General features: G+C 35.5%; 1 protein-coding gene across 23 annotated transcripts in view; it reads left to right on the plus strand.

The window, feature by feature from the left end:
- Nucleotides 1–23,322, plus strand: part of IQCM (IQ motif containing M) — a 644,218-nt gene that overhangs the window by 279,384 nt on the left and 341,512 nt on the right. For 22 of the 23 annotated variants that reach the window (XR_006216738.1, XR_006216737.1, XR_006216740.1 and 19 more), the window contains one exon: nt 6,201–6,335. Coding sequence is in view for 19 of the 23 variants with exons in the window: in XM_042983796.1 (XP_042839730.1) it covers nt 6,201–6,335 (135 nt within the window). In the remaining 4 variants the exon portion in view is untranslated. Of the gene's footprint in view, nt 1–6,200; nt 6,336–8,327; nt 8,381–23,322 lie in introns of those variants that run through there. The other variant, XM_042983809.1, reaches the window with a different exon arrangement.

Consider the following 23,322-nt stretch of genomic DNA (forward strand, 5'->3'; position numbering starts at 1 on the left):
CATGGCTGAGGACAGACTGTCTGAGCTAAAGGATATACCAGTAGAATCCTTGAAAATCAAAAAACAAAGAGTAAAAAGACTGAAAAAAAAATACCTGAACAAAATATCCAGGGACTATGGGACAACTACAAAAGGAGTAACATGGATAATGGGAATATCAGAAGGAGAAGAAAGAGAGGAAAGAACCATAGAAATATTTAAAACAATAATGACTGAAAATTTCCCCAAATTATTCTTAGACACCAAACCACAGATCCAGGAAGCTCAGGCAACACCAAGCAGAATAAGTTCCAGAAACTACAACATTTTTGATGTAGGCATATCATCTTCAAACTACAGAAAACCAGAGATTAAAAAAAATCCTGAAAGAAGCCATGGAAAAAAATTCCTTTCCTATAGAGGTAGAAAGATAAGAATTACATTCAATCTATCAGAAACCATATCAATAGACACCTCACTAAAGAAGATACACAGATGACAAGTGTTTGGAATGATGCTCCACATCATATGTTATCAGGGAAATTCATATGAAAACAGAGATACCACTACACCCTTATTAGAATGGCTGAAATCCAGAACACTGTCAATATGATATGCTGGTAAGGATGTAGAACAACAGGAACTATAGTTTATTGTTAAAGAGAATGCCAGTGATATAGCCATTTTGGAAAACAGTTTGGTGGTTTCTTATAAAACTAAACATACTGTTACCAAAAAATCCAGCAATCATGCCCCTTGGTGTTTAAAGGGGCATGATTGCCCCTTGGCATTGAAAACTTATGTCCACACAAATTAAACTTACCCACAGACATTGAAAATTTATATCCACACAAAACCTGCACATGTATGTCTATATCTACTTTTTCATAATTGCCAGAGCTTGGCAGCAACCAAGATGTCCTTCAGTAAATGAATAGATAAACTGTGGTACATCTGGACAAGGGAGTTTATTTAGATGTAAGAGGAAATGAGCTATCAAGCCATGAAAAGACATGGAAGAATCTTAAATGTGTATTACTAAGTGAAAGAAGCCAATCTGAATAGTCCATGCACTGTATACTTTCAACCTTATGACATTCTAGAAAAGGCAAAACTGGAGAAAATCAAGATTGATATTTTCCAGGAATGAGATGGGGTTGGGAGGAGGGATGTGGCAGAATATAGAGGATTTTTAAGGCAGTGAAACTATTCTGCATAATACTGCATGATGGATACATGTCATTATACATTTGTCCAAACCCATAGAATTTGCAACACTAAGAGTGAATTATGCGGTAAACTGTGGACCTTAGTGATTGTGATGTATCATCCTTGGTAACAAATGTATCACTCTGATGTGTGATGTTGATAATGAAAAGAGGCTATGCTTATGTGGAGGTAGTGGGTATGTGAGAAATCTCTGTACCTTCTTCATTTTGTTGTCAACTTAACACTGCCCTTTAAAAAATTGTCTTTAAAAAAACAAAACAAAAACAACAAAATGATGCAGATATATTTAACTGAAATGAGCATCTTACTGCTTTATTATAGTGCTACATTTTTTTATATAGTTCAATCATGAAATGTGGATTTCACAGTGGACTATAACTTCCATGAAGACAAGGACTGTATCTGTTTGATTAATTAATAAATAGACACTATTAGGAAATGCCTGTTTTATCAAAAGGATTCAGAAATCTTTGTTGATAGTTTTTATCAAGTTTATTACTTAGGCTAAAATTGCTGAAAGATATTTACAAATAACCAGAATTCTTTGAGTTAGAATGACTCCTTTTCTGTAGCTAGAAGTTAAGGAATGAAGAAGTCAGAGACAGATTTATACAAGTCACAGAATTAAGTTAGATCACGTAATGCAGTCCAAAATCTTGGTGTCCAGAGAAAAAAGCAGAAGAGACTAATGTGTTGGAGATGAAAAGATGGGAAGAAGGGAGAAAGAGAAAGCAAGTGAGAGAGGCAAGAAAGGGAAAATATTTCTCTCATTAGGAAGCTGCTGGAATTCCTTTGTCTTAAAAATCCTTTAAAAAAAAAGTGAGTAAGAGAGAGAGAGAGAGGGAGATTATACTGACATGCACTCAGATTTTACAACTTTTATACATAAACTCTACAAACACTATATACAAAATTCAAAAAGATAATTTTTTTTTGTTTTATAATAATTTTGTTTTATTATAATTTTTTTTACAGTTTTTTTTTCTTTTTTTTAAATTGAGGTGTTGGATGCCTGGGTTGCTTAGTCGGTTAAGTATCTGACTTTCAGTTTCGGCTCAGGTCATGATCTCGTGGTTCATGAGTTCATACCCCGAGTTGGGCTCTGCACTGACACTGTGGAGCCTGCTTGGGATTCATTCTCTCCCTCTCCCTCTCTCTCTCTCTCTCTCTCTCTCTCTCTCTCTCTGCCTCTGTCCCTCTCTCCCTCTCTCTCCCTCCCTCTCTCTAAATAAACAAACAAACAAATAAATAAATAAACAAACGAACTTAAAAAATTGAAGTGTAATTGATATATAACATTCTATTAGTTTCAGGTGTACAACATGATTCAATATTCATGTATATTGCAAAATGATCACCACAATAAGTCTAGTTAGCATTGGTCACCATACATAGTTGCAAGTTTTTTTTTTTTTCTTTTTCTTTTGATGAGAACTTTTAACATTTACTGCCTAGGCAACTTTTAAGTATGTAATACAGTGTTATTAATTATAGTTAATAAGAGGTATTCTCAATACTCTTTAATGGACAGTAATTTTATATTCTCTAATTGAGATTACTGTACAAATATTATCATTTTATCAAAATAATTACTAGGACCTTACATTTCTTACAGTTATTACACTGAACACCTTTTCTTTTCCACTCATTTTATATTTTAAGCTACTGACTACCAAATCACATATACTTTCCAAAATACTCCCACTATTTCACACAGTTAGTCTTGTCTTCATCCCCAAGTCTGTCACTAAATTCATTTTTTAACCTTATAGAATCTTGCTTATTTTTCTGTTTTACTTTCTTCCCACCGTTTCTCCTCTTTGATTTTAGCTGCAGATTTCACCCTTATTGCATCTTAATCTCTCATTTTGAAAAAGAGCTAATGTGGTTCATTTTTCTGGCCTGGACTCTGGTGGTTTTGAGCTGAAAATTACTTAAAGTCTTAAAAAAAAGCCAGAAGGGAGCCAAGTGGATACATGGAGGAAGAATGTTCTAGGCAGAGGGAGCCCCAAGCACAAAGGCACAAAGTTGGAGGCTGTTAGTATTGGAGGAAACTATTACTGCCGTTGGAATGGAGCAAGAACAGAGCAGAATGAGATGGGAGAGGTAGCAGGGAGCAGGAGCATAGGCTGTGTCAGGTTTTATAGACCACTGGATTTTACCTTGAAAAGGTTGGGAAGCCCATGGAGGACTGTTATCCAAGGGCTATGATATGACTTATGATTGAACACATCCCTTTGGCTGTTTTGTGGAGAATAGGCTGACAAGAGGTAAGTACATAAAGGAGTCCAGTCCAGTTAGGACTGATGGTGCTCTGTCCACTGTAGGATCTAAACAGTGGGAGAGAATTAGCTAAATGAATGATTTAAAGAATTACCGACTAAGGCGCCCCTTTGCATTAAGGATTAAAGTAACTCTAGAGTCCACAGAATTTGCAAGTTCTTATTTGCCCTTATGTTCCTTAGAAAATTCTCCATCCCTTCCATATGTGTATTGCTAATTGGGTGATATTTTGCAGGTATCTATACACATTTTCAAGAATCTTTTAATGACCAGAAAATGTCATTAATTTTCATGATTTAAGTTTTGTAATGACCCTAATTAAACCTGCCTAGAATATTAATTCTGCTAGTGTGTTGTTGAACATTTGCTTTTCAGCATAATATACAGGTTAAGGACATTATTATCTATTAATATAGTTACATGACCATAATGTTAATATGTATATCAGTTTGATCTACTGAGAAGCATCTGAAACTGATTAAATGAAAAACTGATGAAGATATATATACTTTTTCAAGGAGAAGTATATTTACTTAAACAGAAAAGTAAAAAGTGGCATTCTTTTTGCACTAGTTTGGATTTTTCCAGAATCAGACCCTGAGACAAGAATTCAAGTACAACTAACTTATTTGAAAGTTGATCCCAGCAAATACTGTTAGTGGAATGAGGTAAGATAGGGAAGGGATGGAAGTCAAAAAAGGATGCATTATCCAGCAGATTACCATCAACTAGAGCTCGATCCCTCTAGGGAACAGTGTAGACAACTTTCCTTAAGTGCTGGGTCTTTATACATCAACTCTCAGTTGAGGGATGGCCAGTGGTTGAGGGCCACTGCACTGTGGGCCTTAATTCCCTGGCACTTCTGACTTGCTGCATAGGTGGGCAGAGTGGAGTCCTGCAGCCAGAGGGAGCCCTCAGGCAGTGAAATGAGATGCTGGCAATTGAAAGTCAGGTCAGCATTCACAGAAATGCCAGGGACAAGGCCATATGGATGGGGCACCAACAGCAACTGCTCTAGTTTGCTTATTTGAGCAATTTCCCCCCTTTTTTTTTTTTAAGAAAAAAGCCAACTAAATAAATAAAAGTTTTTTTAAATAAAAACTAAAAAAGTAAATAAAAGGTTTATTTATTTTTGAATTCAGGAGAGAGACAGAACACGAGTGGGGGAGGGGCAGAGAGAGAGAGGGAGACAGAATCCAAACCAGGTTCCAGGCTCTGAGCTGTCAGCACAGAGCCCAGTGCGGGGCTTGAACTCACAAACTATGATACCATGACCTGAGCCAAAGTCCAATGCTTAGACTACTGAGACACCCAGGTGACCCTAGTTTGCTTCCTTGAAAAGAGAGAAAAAGCCATAGATACTCTACATATGAATGTATTTTACTGCTGTGTTTTAGGTTCTGGAATAGTGGCTTATATTTAGGCAATCACTAAATATTTCTTGAATTTGTTGATATTTCATGACTGTCCACCTCAACCGAACAAATAAGTAAATAAATGGAAAGTTGAAGTCCATGTGGTTGAGTGCCAGGATTGTACCTTAAGTTCTGTTAGAAAACTTTCTAGTGCTCTTTGTCATTTGGAACCCGTATTTCAGAACTAAACCTGTACTGAGGCAGACCCTGTTATTCTGTTCACTCTGATTGACAATCCTCATCATGGGGCGAATCAATCATACTTCAGAGTACAGGTTTAGTATCCCATTTTTGAAAAGAAAAAATAAACTCTTTATGGGGAACTACACTTGTAAAATGTATGCATCAGTTTTCTTGGTTATTGTCTAACTCCCATTAATGCCAAGTATAGGAGATAGGTGAAGGATGACCCAACTGAGTGGTTTTCTGTGGAAACCTTGAGCGAAGAGTGGCAAGGTCACTTTCTGTGGTCACTTGAAGCAAGTGACCTTACCTAGAAAGGAAGAATACATGAAGTCAGTGAACAGAAAATAGACATCATTCCATTTAGGGGCAAAATCAGAAGCAGAATAAATAGTCCAGAGGAGAATCAATTATACGAGTGGTTAGAATGTAGATAGAAGCCTGAAAGAGAAGAAAAAATTAGGGGAACTAATGAAAAATGAATCCTGACATCAAAGTTATGTCTTACAATGTGATTTGAGCACTGATTTATGCATGATCCATGGGCAATTGTCATGTAAACCAGGCCAGAGGATGCCAGTGTTCTCTTGCAGAAACAGGTCCAAATCTGACTACTGTGGGATGTAGGAAGGAGAAGCATGCCCCATTTCCTTCTAGCCTTCCCCAGGAGGTCGCCATAATGCCACTCTAATCAAGACATAAAAATAAAACTGGAGGTAAAGTTCCTTTGAAGTTAGATGAAGCTTTCTGGTAGTTTGTACTTGACAGAGTATTTATAATGAAAATATTTTGGTGCGCCTGGGTGGCTCTGTCGGTTAAGCATCCAACCGGCTCAGGTCACGATTTTGTGGTTTGTGAGTTCCATTCCCGCTTCAGGCTCTGTGCTAGCCCTGGCAGCTCAGAGCCTGGAGCCTGCTTTAGATTCTGTGTCTTCCTCTCTCTCTGCCTCTCCCCCACTTACGCTCTCTCTCTCTCTCCTTCAAAAATAAATAAACATTAAAAAAAAAGAACTGCCCTCTTAAGTAAATTAGTTATGAAATCAACTTTCTCATTCTCCCAAATTTCCATCATTTAAAAAAAAAAAGAAAATATTTTATGTCTTTCTTTTAGTCTATGAAACAATGTTTGCTAAGAGAGAAGATTGGCAAGGATTGGAAAGAAGCGAGCTCCTTAAATTCTTCAATGAGTGTGGTCATTTCCCAATCCAGCAGCAAATTGATGAAGTTTGGGACCTGGTCCATAAAGGTGAGTGGTTTCCCATTTCTTGTCTTCTTTTCTCTTACTTTGTCTTTCCCTCTCCCCCTTTTCTTCCTCCCTTGTTCTTTCCTTCCTTCCTTCTCTTATTTAATTTAAATATAATTTAAATTTAAATTGTTCCCATGTTTCTTTTCCATTAAATTTGTCTTATAAAATCCTTTTCCTAAAGTTTTAAAAATCTGATTTTAATATATATAAAAGAAGAAATTTAAGGATGATTCAAAGAAGTTAATGTAATACACGTTTTTTAAAGGGGCGGAGGAGGTTATTTTAAGTTTTTAAGATTTTAATATATTTTTGATACAATATAAATTATGTCTAACATAGTGTATTTTAAGCCACTATATTTTAACTACTGATGCTAAAAATCTTTCTACCAGATAGCTAGATTTGGTACTGAAGAACATAGCCAAGTTTAAATATTTAAACATTGTAAACTATTTCAATAGAATTTTACAGTTAGAAACTCATTTATTTTCTGAACAGTAAATAGGTGAAAGGATAGTATTGTATGAGAATACTTAATAATTTAAATGGAAGAACATCCCGTGAAAATTGTCACGAAGATGTGGGGAATATCAACAAGTTTTCCTTAATTCCTTAAGGTTCTTCTCAATGTTTCTATGAGCATAATAGTGCTATAGCTTGCTGTTATGTTTAGAGATGATGGATGGTGTGTTCACAATTTAATTGAGAAAAATGGTGAAAATGAGCCCTGTGTGGGCTCTCTACTGACACTGAGGAAACTGCTTGGGATTCTTTCTCCCATTTTTTTCTGCCCCTTCTCCTGCCCCTCAAAATAAATAAATAAACTTTAAATACAGGAAAAGGACTCATATACCTGTAGGAAGATTTGATTAAGGTCAGAGTGACAAAGTTGGAGATTCATTATAGGTTTGAAGTTCTCTTTCTTAATTTTTAGTTTACCTAATTTATTACCTATGACTTTGCTTTGCCACTGCTGTATCCCTAGTACCTAGAACAGTTTTCTTGACTCTCAATAACTATTTGCTCACAGATTGGCAGAAGCATCTAAATCATTTTGTGCTTTAGTAGTCATGACTAGATTGTTTAATTTTTTTTCTAATGACAGAAACCTAGAATGTTTATTGTAGAAAATTTAGGAATGTATAAATATACAAAACTGCCAAGAAATAATAATTGTAAGCATTTGATGTCTATCTTTCCTATTTTTTTCTATGTATATGACATTATTTTTATGAAAAGTGAGATTATTTTCTACATGTTTAAAAATCTGCTTTTTTTGCTTACCAATACTTACAAGTTTCCAAGCCATACCTTTCACAGCATTATTAATGACTGGGTGATAATCTGTCATATGGAGGTTCTATAAGCTATTTATCATTGCATGTTTAAATTGTTTTCATTTTTCTTTATAATAAATAATAATGAAAAAATTAAATGCAGCAAAATAGCATGAATTAGACATTTTAAAACTTATACTGATCAGTTTTAGTAATCTAAAATATAATTTTGTTTTCAAATTAACAGTTTCATAGAAATATTTCCCTCTACTGATTATTTTGGAATATATCATATAAGCTTAGATTTAGAGTATGACTCTGGCATTAGCTCTCCTGGGTTTAATTCCTGGCTTCACCACTTACTGGTTGTATCTTTGGACAATTTATTTATCTCTGCTATGCCTTATTTTTCTCAACCATAAACAAAGATAATACCATCTAAGTCAATTGGACTGTTGTGAAGTTTAAATGAAATAATTTATGTAAAATATGTGTCCTAATACAAGTGCTCAGTAATGTTCGCTTTCATTATTCTTAAAAAATTTGTAAGTATACTTAATCATTTTGATAATTTTTTATGTTGATAATGTTTAACTGTTGAATCTCTTTGTATACTGATTCATTCTATAGAGCTTGTTTACTGAATGTTTTTTGTTGGTTTCCACCCTCTCTTATATCACAATGACCTGTGTGTTCATTTATGCTCATTTTACAGATGAGAGGGCTGAGACTTAAGAAGAGACTTTTCTAATCTCACTAGTAGAGTTGGAACTTGACTCCTGGTCTCTTTAAGTTAGGTTCAGTGTTGCTTCCATTTTACTATGTGAAGATACTTTAAAAGTTGATGTTATGAAAGCATAATTAGATGATGAAAACATTCTTGACAGCAAGTACTGCCTTTTGTTGATCTTTCACAGACTAGCCTAATGCCTTGCAATATAGTAGGTTTTCTGCAAATGATTGAGTTTATGAAATTTCTTATTAAAACTAGAATTTTCAAAAGAAAACTTAGTTTTAAACCATATTGTTTTTATTATACTGCCTGAAATTGGGAAGTGGTTTTTTTTTTTTTTTTTTTTTTTTTTTTTTTTTACAGAAAGGAGCCACTCTAACATAATTTAAAATATATGTCCAATTATGTTGCTCCATCCACTTGAAAAAATTCTTTTGGTGCATAAGAAGCTTTCATTTGAAATGGAAATATACTAACTAATGGAAAAAAAATTATGAGAAATGAAGCTAAATTAATGGTTTTCTACTTGCTTCTGGTATATATTCCATTTTTAAAATAATCTGATTTTATGTGTTTTAGATTGTCAGTCATCTTCATTCATACTGACTTCTTTGATTGGGATAATAGCGCCAGATGTGAAACCTACGCATTTTTTCATCCAGTAGCATATTTTACCTAACGCATATGTACTTAATTCAATTGATTAACTTCTTTGGTGTATGACACCAAGTAGGTCACATTCCTAAAACTGTCTGTATGTATTCAGGTATTTTTAGCTCCCCCACCCCCATTCTTTATTCTCATCACTATGGTAACAAAAAAATTTGTGACTGAGGACACGGTTTTTGTCTGAAAATCTTCCCTTGGGAAAATGAAGCAACTTCAGGCTACATGTATGCATTGATCTTAGCCTACATGCATGCGTTGATCTTAAAAGCTGAAGAGTATGCAAACATGATATTATTTGATATTCATTTAAATCTCAACAAATGAAACTAAAAACTACAGAAAGGCATATCTGAAAGTAAGGAAAATAATACACTGTGGTTCTATATCATCTGTTCTCTTATCATCTGCCTAAATTTTTAGAAATTTGAACTTTGAGTGTTTTCCAGTATTTTTCCAGCATGCAAATAGAACGTTTAGTTTATTTTCTGCAGTTAAAATGAACACACAGTAATAATGAAGACAAGTCCATTTTCACTATGGAGCTCTAGACAAAAACCTTAAAATCAGAAACACAGAAATTACCTGTATGTTATTTAACCTAACATATTCTATGCATCTGAAGAAACTGTGGCCTAAAATGGAATGTAAATTATTTCAAGTTCCCTGACTAGTTAGTAGCAAACTATAACTAAATCCTGGGCCTCCTGCTCCTCAGGGCACAGCTTTGTCCACCATAAATGGACAACACTGAATTTTTTGCTGTTTTTTAGAGAAAAGGTTTTATGTTATTAAATTAGAAACGTATAATTATTTTTCCTTAAATTTTTTTCGTATGAACAGACACTCTAATGATAAAATTTTAATTATGCAGGAAAGTGGTTAAAGAGGATTTAAAAAGATAGTAAGAGATTCTAGGGTATAGGAAATGTGAGACATGGGCAAATTCTGGCAGTAAAAAAATACAGAAGTATTGGAGCCTTATTTTAAATAACTTCTAAAAACATTTAGCACATATTTATTATAAAATGCTGAAGACACACCCTAAAAACAAAAGATGAAATGAAAATTACTGGTTATTTTGTGTTCCAGCTACTGACTAGGGGTCAAATAGAATAGGTAGTCAGGTCTTATATGGATTTCCTAGTGCTACTATTAACATTTGTAGAGACTATCTGACAATCTTCTTTTTTTATATAATAAAAATTTGATCACACTATATATTTATGTTGTTGGTACAAATCTCAGCTCATAAACTCACTGTTTTTATTTTTTTCTTTTTATTTGAGAAAGAAAGAGAGAGAGAGCATGAGCAGGGGAGAGGGGCAGAAGGAGAGGGAGAGAGAGAGAGAGAGAGAGAGAGAGAGAGAGAGAATCTTAAGCAGTTTCCACACTGAGCTCAGAGCCAGACAAGCTGAATTAAGAGTCAAACAGTCAACCAACTGAGCCACGCAGGCACCCCCTCACTGTTTTTCTACAACAAGTTAATTTTTATTTCTAGCTTCTATCCATCAAAATTGAATTTCAGTCAGTCTGGCTTTTCATTCCCTTTTTTCTGAGATTGTGGCTAAAGGGATAGAGGGCATTTACATACTGACATAGCATGTGGAGTGTCTACCTGATCTGCAGTGTCATCTTTGACATAGGCATTGCTTGGTGTATTCATTTGCTAGGTCTGTCGTAACAAAATACCACAGACATGGGTATGGATCATGGATCACCCATGTTTATCATACTTGGGGTTCATTGAACTTCTTGGATCTGTAGATTAATGTTTTCATCAAATTTGTCAATTTTTCAGCCATTTTTTTCGTACATTTTCCCCTCTCTCCTTTCCTTCTTAGACTCTTATTACATTTATATGAGTACACTTAATGTGTCCCAGAGGTCTCAGAGGCTGTGTTTACCTTTTTTTCAATTTTTGTTCTTTATTTTTAAAAGACAGAGAGAGAGAGAGAAAGAGAGCGAGTATGAGCAGGGAGAGGGGCACAGAGAGAGGGAGACACAGAATCCAAAGCAGGCTCCAGGCTCTGAGCTGTCAGCACAGAGCCCAATACGGGGCTTGAAATCACAGACTGTAAGATCATGACCTGAGCCAAAGTTGGACACTCAACTGAAGAGCCACCCAGGAGCCCCTTGTTCTGTTCTTAAAAGTGGATAATATTTATTGATCTATCTTCAAGTTTACTTTCTGCCTTCTGTCTTCTCAAATCTGTTGCTGAGCCTGTTTTGTAAATTTTTCATTTTTTATTTGTCATAGACTCTGTGTCTGGAGTTCTCTCTTGTCCAGCAAGAAAATGGGACACAGGATTAAAAATGAGAGAGAGGCTAATGTCCAGGAAGAAACAAGAGCCCCAAGTAAGGGTCCTTGCTCCATTTTTATTAGGATCAGAAGGCTTACAAATGTGGTGATGGATGTGCACAAAGAGACAATGAAATCATGAACATTAAGTCATGGGTGTGTAGGGAAAGGGGGTTTTGAAGATATGCGGTGTTAGGGGTTTGGGTCAATACAAAACAAAATCCTGGCACCAGACAGAAGGTTGTTCACAGCAGACTGAGTCCTCACCTCTGTTTACCTAAACTGGTCTAGGAGACCAGAAAGACTGAGCATGCTACTTCAAGGTCAACAAGGCACCTTTCTTTTGCTAATTAGCTCCCCTCTGGGCAACTTTGCCCCACTGCAATCTATAACTCTATTTACCTCTTTACCTAATTTGGTCCTTCCTGTGAAAGCAGCTTTCTCCTATTGTACTAAGTTGGGGGGCGTTTCCACCCTGAATACCTAATCTTGTTTACCTCATCTTGGATGTTTTCATCCTGAGATTCTCTGTTCCTATACTTTTGTCCTATACTGGAGGCCTTTGCCCTGCTTCTCCTACACAGGGGGACTTTGCCCTGTTTCCCTAATCTTATTTACCTAATCTTGTTTACCCAAACTTGGGTGTGTACATCCTATGGCTTTCTAATTCTTTATGCCTTGTTAACCCATCAGTGCAGGCTCAGGGAACTCCTAAGCTTATTCCCCACAGTTATTACATTTTTCAATGCTAGAATCCATTTATTTTTTTACAGATTCTGTTTATCGTGATAATGCCCATTTTTGAGTTATTGTCATATTTCCCATTAATTCTTTAAATATAATTTATTTCAATTATTTGAGCACATTTATAGTAGCATCTTTGATGTCTTCGTCTGCTAAATCTGATATATAAGTCCATTCAGACTTAATTTTTGTTGACTGCTGTTTTTTCCCTGAGTATTGGTCACACTTTCCTATTTATTTGAATGTTTCTATTGTTATTTTTGTTGAATACTGGACATTTTAGGTAATATGTTGTTGCAACTATGGATTCTGGCGTCCCCTTTCCAAGGGTTTATTTATTTATTTAGTAACTTCTCTGGACTTAATATCTGGAATCTGATCTGTCTCCCCCAGGTGTTTGGCTATTCATTTCTCTGCTCAGTCATTGTTTTAATTTTTTTAGAGTGGCTTTTGAAAAAGCTATCTCTGATTCTGTATAACCTAGCTGTCAGCCTATGATTAGATAGAGTGTTTACTCAAACACCTTGAGCCATTAAGGTTTCCAGCCTCTGCCTGATCTGTGTGTGTGGGTTGGGAGTACATTCAGTGCTCGAATGTGCTCATATTTTACATCTGCCTCATATTCTACCTTCCACTGGTACTCTTGGGTCTTTCCTGTTCATTCCCATTGTTTTCCAGTTAGCTTGGGATGTGTGTAATAGTTGTCAAGCCATTCTGTGGCTTTCTCATTTCGAAATATGCCTCTGAAATTTCCGGCTTGCCAGTGCCTGCCCCAACTCAGACTGAATTCAGGCTAGCACAGCTGCAGTGTCTCTCCATTTATTTCTTATCAATTGTGTTATATATACTATTCAATGTCAATAGATGTGGAGTTTTTCCTACTTCTTCAAATCAATTTAGCTTCCTGGTTGATTGGTGTCTGGCTGGGGGGGGGTAGGAGGAATAATCCTCATGTTAGACATACTGATACTGGTTCTTCATACTATTGTCATGACCCAGTTCAGTAAAACCTATGACCTAGTGATCTAAATTTGTTCACTAGAGAAAGACAGAATGCTCAAAAAATATGGAGGCAAGTAAATGAGTAGAATTCTTAGGACAAAATTATCTGAAATGACTTAATAAAGATGACTTGGAGCATATGGTCAGTGTTAGGAAAGTTTGGCACCTATTCTAATGACTATATAATGATAATACTCCTTTTACTATCACCTCCACTTCCTAGAAGAATCTAGAAGAATTCTAGAAGAATCCTGAACCGATTTATCATGAAGTTCTTTAGCAGAATTTCATGTACTTGTGTTATAGAACACTGGATCCCTTTAGAAGTATTTGGTGTTGGGGCACCTGGGTGGCTCAGTCAATTAAGCATCGAATTCTGGATCTCAGCTCAGGTCATGATTTCATGGTTCATGGAATTGAGCTCTGTGTCTGGCTTTGGCTGACCCTGTGGAGACTACTTGGGATTTAATCTCTCCCTCTCTCTCTACCCCTCCCCTGCTCATGCTTGCTCTCTCTCTCTCTCTCTCTCTCTCTCAAAATAAATAAACTTTAAAAAAAAAAGTAATATCAAGTACTTACTCTGATGGGTGTACTGCAAAACTCCCATGAACTGATACTCTTTCCATGCATTACAAAAAAGTAAAGATTTTGTCAGTGGTGTCTATAGCCTTTGTATAGCAGGTTGCAGCTTTTTTTTCTGGTGTTTTAGTAGATATTTTCTGATGCTTTCAGCCACGTGAAAGGTAAAAACACATTCTCTTCTCTGACTGATGATTTCAGGAATAAGTTATGAAGTGAAAAGAAATGAATTAGAGCATACTACATGGATGCCTTCTGTGGTTGTGGCAATCCAGAATCTTTTTTGAAAAAATTGTAACAACAAATTTCAACAACAATTTCAACAAATACATTTTGAGCACTTTATATGTGCTGTGAAATATATTGTGGTTCAAAGGTCTCAAAAATCCACTTAATAACAGGAGGGAAATGGACATATATAACTAGATAAATACAAGGTTGTAAATGTTTATATATTCACAATAGTATCGAGCACTAATACAAATGTCATGTCTTAAGTTTGGAAGTCAGAGAAGGTTATAGAGAATGTTGAAGATAATGTCAATCATTGTTGCATGAGTTAACTAGATCATAAGAGAAAGAGGTTTCACACATAAAAGAGAGATTTGTGCAAGGCAAATTAGAATTTTTAGGTCAGCTGGTAACGGTGAAGAGGAGAAATCTGTGGGTAACTGGAGAGAGCGTGGTTTACTAAAACTGCTGACTAAAAGATGCCAGATCATTCACTGAGATCTAGTTGACAGTGGTTTCTTCTTATACTGTTCTTCTTGTTTTGAATCCTATGTATTCACCTGTCATCTATTGGAAATGGATATTTTCAAATACACAATTCATATTAGATTTTGGATACATACATCAGTTTTGTGTCAGTTAGGAGCTATTTAAACATGTTTCTCTAGAACTTGAACACCCCTGCATAAACTAGAGGGACCAGACCCTAGGGGCAAAGAGCAACCCTGTAGGATCTGTCTCTCACCACCATGCTTCAGCTATGTAATCCAAGCAGCTGCTCCCACAGTTTTGCCTGCTTTCTCCCCTAACACTTTTTAAAGATGGTTCTTGATATTTTGTCTCATATTTCATTATTTCATTCTGTTAATGCCTTCTTTCACCCTAGCTATGGCTGTGCAAAGCCTGTTAAAGCCTATGCTAATGATATGCCCTGGGAATGATCTGGGCCAGTGAAAGACTTTCCCCTTTCCCCTCTTTCCTGTCTTCCTGCAGTCATGTGAGTTGTTACTCCAATTAGTAAGGTAGTCTAATTAGCCATTCTGGGATTTTTTTTTTTTTTTAAGCCTTTGAGTCTTTTATTGTTTGGGTTGAAATATTTGGACCATTGTTATAAGCTACATAGAGCATCTGATTAAATTGTGTAATATGACTTAACACTAGCTATTCTTTTAAGGCCTGTCTGTTTTCGTTAAGTAGAGAATAACCATCTTCAAGAAACAGCAGGAACAGCAGGGGTTTGAGAGGAGTGTAACTTCAATAAAGGTATAATTACTTTCATAAGTCTATTAGAGGGCAAGGCTTTAGGCTCCTTTTGTTAGATCACTGTTTATTAAGATTACACACCCAATACTCTTAACATGCAAAAATCCACTAGCAAGTCTTTGTTTTATATGATTAAATTACCATAGTATCAGGGGTATGAAATATTGAAAACAACTTTGCTAGCAAGTTGCTGATTAATAAAACATTAATATAAAATATTTCATCAGAAAGTCTTATGAAATGCAACATTTTATGATATAGTATAAGTATTCCAACATCAAAAAGCATTAAAGAGCTGTGTGTGTGTGTGTGTGTGTGTGTGTGTGTGTGTGTTTCTGGCATTCCATTTGATCCAGAGTCCCATTAATTCCCCCAGCGAAGTGAAAACTGTCAAAGGAATTAGAGTAATTTTCAGCCCTTGACAGTCAAGTGAGTTTTGCCAATCTCACCCAGTCCACTTTTTACATTTAAATTTAATTTTAATTTTATTTTAGAGAGCAGGGGTGGGGGAACAGGGGAGTGGAGCAGAAGGAGAAAGAGAGATAATGTTAACCAGGCTCCACACCCTGTGTGGAGTATGACATGGGGGTTCAATCTCATGACCCTGGGATCATGACCTGGGATCATGAGCTGAAATCAACAGTCGGTCAACCAAATGAGGCACCCAAGTGCCCCTCACCTAGTCCACTTTTTTTTTTAAGTTTATTTATTTTGAGAGAGAGTGTGAGCAGGGGAGGGGCAGAGAGAGAAGGAGTGAGAGAATCCCAAGCAGGCTGCACACTGTCAGCACTGAGCCCAACATGGGGCTAGAACCCACAAAATGTGAGATCATGACTTGAGCCAAAATAAAGAGCTGGATGCTCAACCATCTGAGCCACCCAGGTACCTCACCCAGTTCACTTTTTAAGTCACCTTTAGGAATGCACATTTTCTAACAGTTTTGAATCAAGATTAAAAAAAAATCAGTGTTGACTCACTATATTGTACACCTGAAACTAATATTACACTGTATGTTAAGTAAGTGTAATTTAAATAAAAACTAAAAAAAAAAAATTATGCTCTGCTCAGTAAGGCACCATGATGTTCCCAGGTTGTGAAGTCTGTCATGCTCTGTATATTATAAATGGTACTGAAATGCAAGCTTATGATTCAGATCTATAGAACCACACTTGTGAGAACTGCCAATTTGGCATCATAGAAGCCAGTTGTTAATGCTAAAGTCTTGTTAACTTAAAGTTTGCCTTTAAAGCTGTGATAAGCTCATGAGTTTCATTTGGTATTTCAATTTCCAAAATTTAAAATCTGTGACTGTTTCCATGTTGAAATCCACATGGTAATATTGTTTTGTAGCTGCATTTTCTTATGAGTCACGTTGGTCTGTTATGCAAGGAGATGTTTATAGAGTAAGATTCTTTCAGGGAATGGTTTTTCAGGCATTTTAACATAAATACCTCATATTTCTACCAGAAAGTTGTTGGATTTATAGTCTTTCAAAGTATTCTTTCCAATGATACCTTATCTACTAATGCTTATATATATATTTTTGGCATGATGAGTAACCAAACATCTTTTCATCTGATGCTCCTTAGTGGTTTATATATAGAGGACTTAATTTTCATATGCATCCTTGTATGCAGTTGTCATCTTTTAAGGTAAAAACAAGTACACAAATGTAAGCACATTTGCATAGCATATGTATTATAGTTAGTAACTCCCATCAACACTAATAATTGCTCAAAAAAGGCAGATATCAGAACCTTCTTTTTCTCTTTATTCTTTGTGGAGTTTAATTCATAGTACTAATCAGAAAAGGCAAAATTGACTCTATACCTACAATTTATTGTGTATATTTTCTAGTATAGCGATTTTCATGTAACATTAAACAACCTATTAAACTTATGTCTCTTAACCAAGGTCTTATAACATTCTCATGCATTTAAATAAGTTAAAAACTTATTTCCAAATAATTTGATTCTAAGAAAGTTATTGTACCCCAATTTTTAAAGTAAGAAAGAAATTTAAATGGATTAGAAATAATCCCTGTAGCATCACTCTAACTTACTGGAATTCTAAAGACTTTTTGTTGAGAGAGAAAGGATGGAGTTAAGACTGGTGTGTTGGGAATTGCACCCAAATTCAGCCCTTGTGCATGTGTCATGCAGGTGAACCTCACCCTGGGCAGGTGTAGCCAGAAATAGAGTAAGAACACTTGCCGTGTGTTAATAGCCCATATCAGCTGGCTAATTTCCAGTAGGTCAGTCTTACTCTGCTTACTCTGCCCTTGGAAAAAATTCTGATTATTGTGGAGTTAAGAGCAGTACTGCTTTTCAGCAATGAGATGACTGCTCATGTAAGTACTGTAAATTTCTAGCTTGTGCCATACTTTTGTTTTCTGTACCTACCTAGAACCAATCATTGCTAGAAATGCTTCTAATACTATGGTCTTCATGATGTTTTTGGTTGAAGTGAAAGACAAAGAAGCCCATCACCAACTACCATATTCCAAACTTGTTATTCTGCAGATAATAACTAGCTTCCTAAATATAACATTTGCAGGACTGAGGCATTTATAGTAACTTGAGGACTTTTGTTCTGTTTACTTACAGCTCCTTCAGTTTTCTGGAGGTGCTTGCAATTAGCAGTTTTGAGCATAACCTAGGCTCTCATTTTCTTTAATTTTCATTTCTAATGGTCATATTCCTATAGCAACTTACTTCCTTGGTTCTAACTGGATTTTGTCATTCCCAGCAACTGCAAGCCTCCAATATCTGTTTTTCAAGCTTCCTTCTCCCTGACCACCTCTCACATCTTTATGGCTCTTCTTTCCCTTCAATAAATCTGCAGCACATGGAACATTGAATCCATTAACTTTACTATATTTATAATATTCATAACCCTTGGGGTCTTTCACCTTCCCCACTACTTAGCTTGGATTTATTCCATGGTACCCCACACATACTATTAACCTGAAAATAAGAGCTGTAATGTGAGGCCCAAAAGCCTTTTATTTGGGATCAAAGAATTACAATTCACGGAGCACAGAGTTAGGTAGAAACCCAAATAGTGTACCACTTGTAGGGTGAAAGCAAGGGGTTTTTATGAGGAAAAAAAAGCGGGTGATTAGATGAGTTGAAGAATGGAAGGAAAAATTTTTCGATGGATGGTAACAAACCAAATATAGTTAGTGTTAGTGTACCACTAATAGTGTACCACTTGTAGGGTGAAAGCAAGGGGTTTTTAGGAGGAAAAAAAAGCGGGTGATTAAATGAGTTGAAGAATGGAAGGAAAAATTTTTCGATGGATGGTAACAAACTAAGCTACTCTGGGTTATACATTGACTGACTGCTGATTCTGTCTTCAGAAAGTTCACAACTGTCAGTCCTGTGATCAGCATGTCTTTTCTCCTACTGACTTCTTAAGTCAATTGCTTGCCCTTTTGCCCAGTCCAAAGGTTATGGCTCAGTTCAAATAAAGGGAGGTAAGGCAGTTTCTCTGCAGTGACCACTCCAGCTCTATTTAAAATGGATCCAGTCATGTCAGCTCTTCACAATACATATTAACTTCCTTACTCTCCCCAGCCTTAATTTCCAAAAGGCTGAATCTGACAGAGCCAAGTCTCTGCCTAGTTCAAGAAGACGAACATGGCATGGCTGGAGAAAAACACAACCATGCTGATTTCTTTCACTTTAAATTTCTGATCATAAATGTCAGGTGGACCCCTAGAACTGCCAGGCAGTTTTATTCCATTTTTTTTAGTTAATTCAATTTCTTCTTCTCCCAGAATATTTCATACAATTCAGTCCTTCTCAAACTTAACACCTCTATCTTCCCCCTCCTTGCTAATGACTTATCTCTAATGAAAATGATATAGCAGACAAAATTAGAAAAGACTGTTATCTTCTTACCTCTCCATCTATCATTTTCTTTTTAGACATATTATCAAGTAATTTAGACATATAAAAAATCACTGACATGTAATAAATACTACTCAGGTAGTGGGCTAATGGTACATGTAGCAGCATAGATAAATATTTTTCAAAAAATAATGAGTCAAAGGACACATAATTTATGTAAAAATTTTAGGCTTTTAACATGAACTTTTAATTACTTAAGAGTACATAGATTTGTAATAAAAGCATAAAGACATGAAAGAGGTAAGGGAAAATCGTAAATTTGGAGTCATGATTAACTCTTTTTTTTTTTTTCTTCACCATGGCAGAAACAGCTTCATTAGAGATCTAGGCATGTCAGGGAGCCCCAGTCGGTCACAGAGAAGAGAGATCAATATTGTACAGGACAAGAGTCCAGCACTACAGAAATATCCTCTCAAAAACTAAATGTGAACTGAAACTTCCATCTTAACATCCTAACAGAAATGCTGCCACGTTTAGCCCATGTGAAACTTCTGGAAGCTCCTGTTGAAATATTTTGCATAAAAGGGAGCTCTCCAGCACAGCCGAATCTGAGCTGTATACAGGTTACGGGTATGGGATAGAAGAAATAGATAAAAGGATAAGGGGAATGTTCTCACTCACACTAGGTCATCTCAGTGTGCAGGTGAGAGAGGAGCCATTACCACTGTGGTGGGAGGGAAAAAGTGAGAATACAATTGAGAAAGGATTACATAAAGCACCTACATTTTATTTTCAGTTTTTAGTGGGAGTAAGATATTTTTTTTCCTCTTAAACTATTTATCTTTGTTGATTCTTTGATCAAATCAGTACTCTCTTGGAGTACTGATTTGCAATCCTGCTTCCAACATATATCAAATTCTCTTCTAAATCTGGGTCTGTTTCTGGGTTTTCAATTCAATTTCTTTTTTTCTTAGTGTATTCCTGTACCAATATCATAGTCAGTGTAGCTTTATAATGAGTCACTGGACCAGACAGGGCCTTTTTTTGTCTTGTACCTTCTTGGACTTTTTCACTTCTATAAAAATGTGGGAGTTAGTCTTTCTAGTTGCATTAAAAATGCAGTAAATATCAAAACAATTTGTAGAAAATTAACTTTTGGATATTAAATCTTTGTGCTTATGTATAGGTTATTTTTTAAGTTTTTTTATATTTTACATTTAATGTTTTTATTACATATTTTATATTTATATCTTTTATGTTTTTCAATAGTTTTCTTCATTTTTCCCTAAAGGTCTTATGCATTTTTATTGGACTTCTTTCTTTTTTGTTTTATTTTATATTTTTATATTAAGAAAAATTAACATGAGATCTCCCCTCTTAACAAATTTTTATAGTGCATAGTACAGTATTGCTGATTGCTGACTATAGGTACAATGTTGTACAGCAGATCCCATAGAACTTATTCATCTTGCTTAACAGACTTATTTCTAAGTATCATATCTTTTATTGCTATAGGATATGAAGGAAGATTAACCTTTCTTTTAATGTTTAAGTTGGGTGCTGGGTACACATGTTTATTTTTGCTTCTCTTGTTACTTCTTTTTTATATGTCTGAAATAAATTTAAAAAATCAAAATTTCCCAGTTCCTTTTTGTCACATGTAGAATAAACTTCAAATACTTAACAAATGATACATTTTTTTACCTTTATGACTTCAATTCCTACCCTTCTCCTTTTTGCTTACTCTGCTCCAGTCAGGCTGATGACTTTACGTTTTTGAATATATTAAATTCTTTACACTCACTATTTCTCCTATTTAGAACTCTCTTTCCTTTTGGATCACTTTGTAAGAGTTTGACTCACATGCTTACTCCAATATTATTTTCTCAGAAAGACGTTTCTTGATTTTCTTTTCTGAAATATCTCGCTTTCCTCTCATTGTCTTCTGCCCTCTATGCTCCTCCGTTTCTTTGATATTTTCTACATATTTGAATGTATTTATATTCAAACATGTATTTGTTTATTTGTTAACTGTCTATCTCCTCTACTTGCCTATTGATTTCCAATATGGCAGTGATCTTATCTTTCTTGTTCACTGCTATGATCCAGTTCATAGGATAGACCCTTGTGCATATACAGAAAGAAGGGGAGAGATGATGTCACCAGCCACAGCAGAATGAAGGATACATGCCAGTTCTAAGGAAAGAGATGTGAAAGGAAAATATTTCCTACTTTCCTCTAAAATTATTAGAGTAGGAAAAAATGGAAAAAGTATCATCTGCCTGTACTCCTAGAGATGATAAAAAGTAGACTCTTCAGTCACCTTCTGTCATGTCTTGGAGCCAAGAGGGAATGTTACCCTTCAGAAAAAGTCTGATCCCCTCAGGACTTTCCAAAGCTTTCTGCCAGCCAAACGTTTGCAGATCCTATAGGCTTGCCCAGGTAATAATTTCTTATTCATGATTATTCTGTTTGGTGTGTTGGGGTATATGATTTTAAGCATGGGACATCTCTTATAGATCTATTGCAAATGTGTCACTTTGTAGGAATATAGGATGGTCTGGTGTCATGCCAGCATCAGCTTTGTTTACCAGGCTCCAAAAGGGCTTCTTGTTGCTCATGTTTTTATTTAGTTTATATGTTGTTTTTAAGGTTTTTAAGGTGAAAACATTTGAGGCATCCCAAGACCATATCTATTGAGACATATTCAAATTTTTTTTTTGCAATGGTCTGGTGAACTTAGGACACACTTGCATAGCCAGCCAAGTATGAGTCACCCAACAAAAGGGAATGTTAGGAGGAGATTAAATCTGATTAGGATTCAAATACATGAGGTGATAAAGGAGCTGGCTCTGCTGCCAAGCAAAGCTACTCTCTTATGTGGCCAACAATGAGCCTTCAGTGACCAGTTATGTTAATCAGACACCTGCTATAAACAATATGTTCATAGGAAAGTTAATAAACAGTACCAGGCCAATGTCTGTTATGAGTCAGCAGAAATGGACTGTTTAATCAGAGCAAATGTTTAAATATTAAAAGGGAGCATTATTCTTATTGTTAAAATAAAAATAAGACTGATGACTAGTATACAATCTCCTTTGTGGGGCCTAGTTTTGTTGGTGCTGCATATAATGAATTTTAAAAACTGGTAGCTGCCAGCTTATATCCAAGAAATTATCATTTGTAGCGGTTTCTGAAGACAAATGCATTGAAATTAAAGATTTATTTCACAAATACATCTAGTGTCTTAATCAGCTCCTGCTGCCATAATAAGATACCATAGACTGGGCGGCTTAAACAACAGACATTTATTTCTTCTGCTTCTGTAGAGGCTGGGAAGCCCAAGATCAAAGTGCTAGCAGATTCAGTTCTTAGTGAAGACCCTCTTCCTGGCTTCAAGATGGCTGCCTTCTCACTGTATTCTCACAAGGTGATGAGAAGACTCTCTGGTGTCTCTTTACAAGGGCACGAATTCTGTCATGAAGGTCTACCCTCATGTTCTTATCTAAACCTAATTATCTCTCCAAGGTCTTTCTAATACTTCCTAATACTTTCAAAACTTTCTAATACCATAACATTGGGGGTTAGGGCTTTAACATATGAACTTGGGGTGCACACATTCAGTCTATAACAATAGAGGAATACATATTACATATAAAGCAACACATCTACAGGTTCATTAATTTAATCACTTTGCATCCTTTCTTGTTTCTGTTCTGGGCAAAGGACTCAACTATTAAACCTGCTTTGGTTGCTGTGGCCAACTCATGCTTAGTCTAGTGATACTTGATGAGAGTGAAGTCCTACTTGATGGGAGTAATAATCATGGTCTTTTTATAGTAAGTTGATCTGGTGATTCCCTTCTCAGATTGGTATCTCTATTATAACTTAGTTCTTGCTGAGATCATAATTCCAGGAATCATACAGGAAAGTGCTTTGGCATGAAACTACAATTCTCCTTGCTTTGCTGATCTGTAAATGTCTTACAACCAAACTTATGTGTAATAACTTTTTCTGAGAGGTTATAAACACAAATAATAGAATTAATTATTTGTAAATATTTATAATAAACGATTTCTTTAAAATGGATATATGATTCATCAGTAAACAAAATATATAGAAAAAACAAAAAATAAAGGTATAGCAGAATGATTATTTTTTGTTCTGAATAGTAATCCTTCATATTCACAGTTTATATATTTAAGATATCACCATAAAATATGTATTTTCATAGAATTTCCTAGTTCCAATGTTTATAAATGTATAAAATGCCAAAAACAATATCAAATTGTTAAAAGTCTATTTAGAACATTTTATTGTCAGCATTATTTAATTA

Source organism: Panthera tigris, chromosome B1 (genome assembly GCF_018350195.1).
Source record: "Panthera tigris isolate Pti1 chromosome B1, P.tigris_Pti1_mat1.1, whole genome shotgun sequence".
Classification (NCBI taxonomy): Eukaryota; Metazoa; Chordata; class Mammalia; order Carnivora; family Felidae; genus Panthera; species Panthera tigris.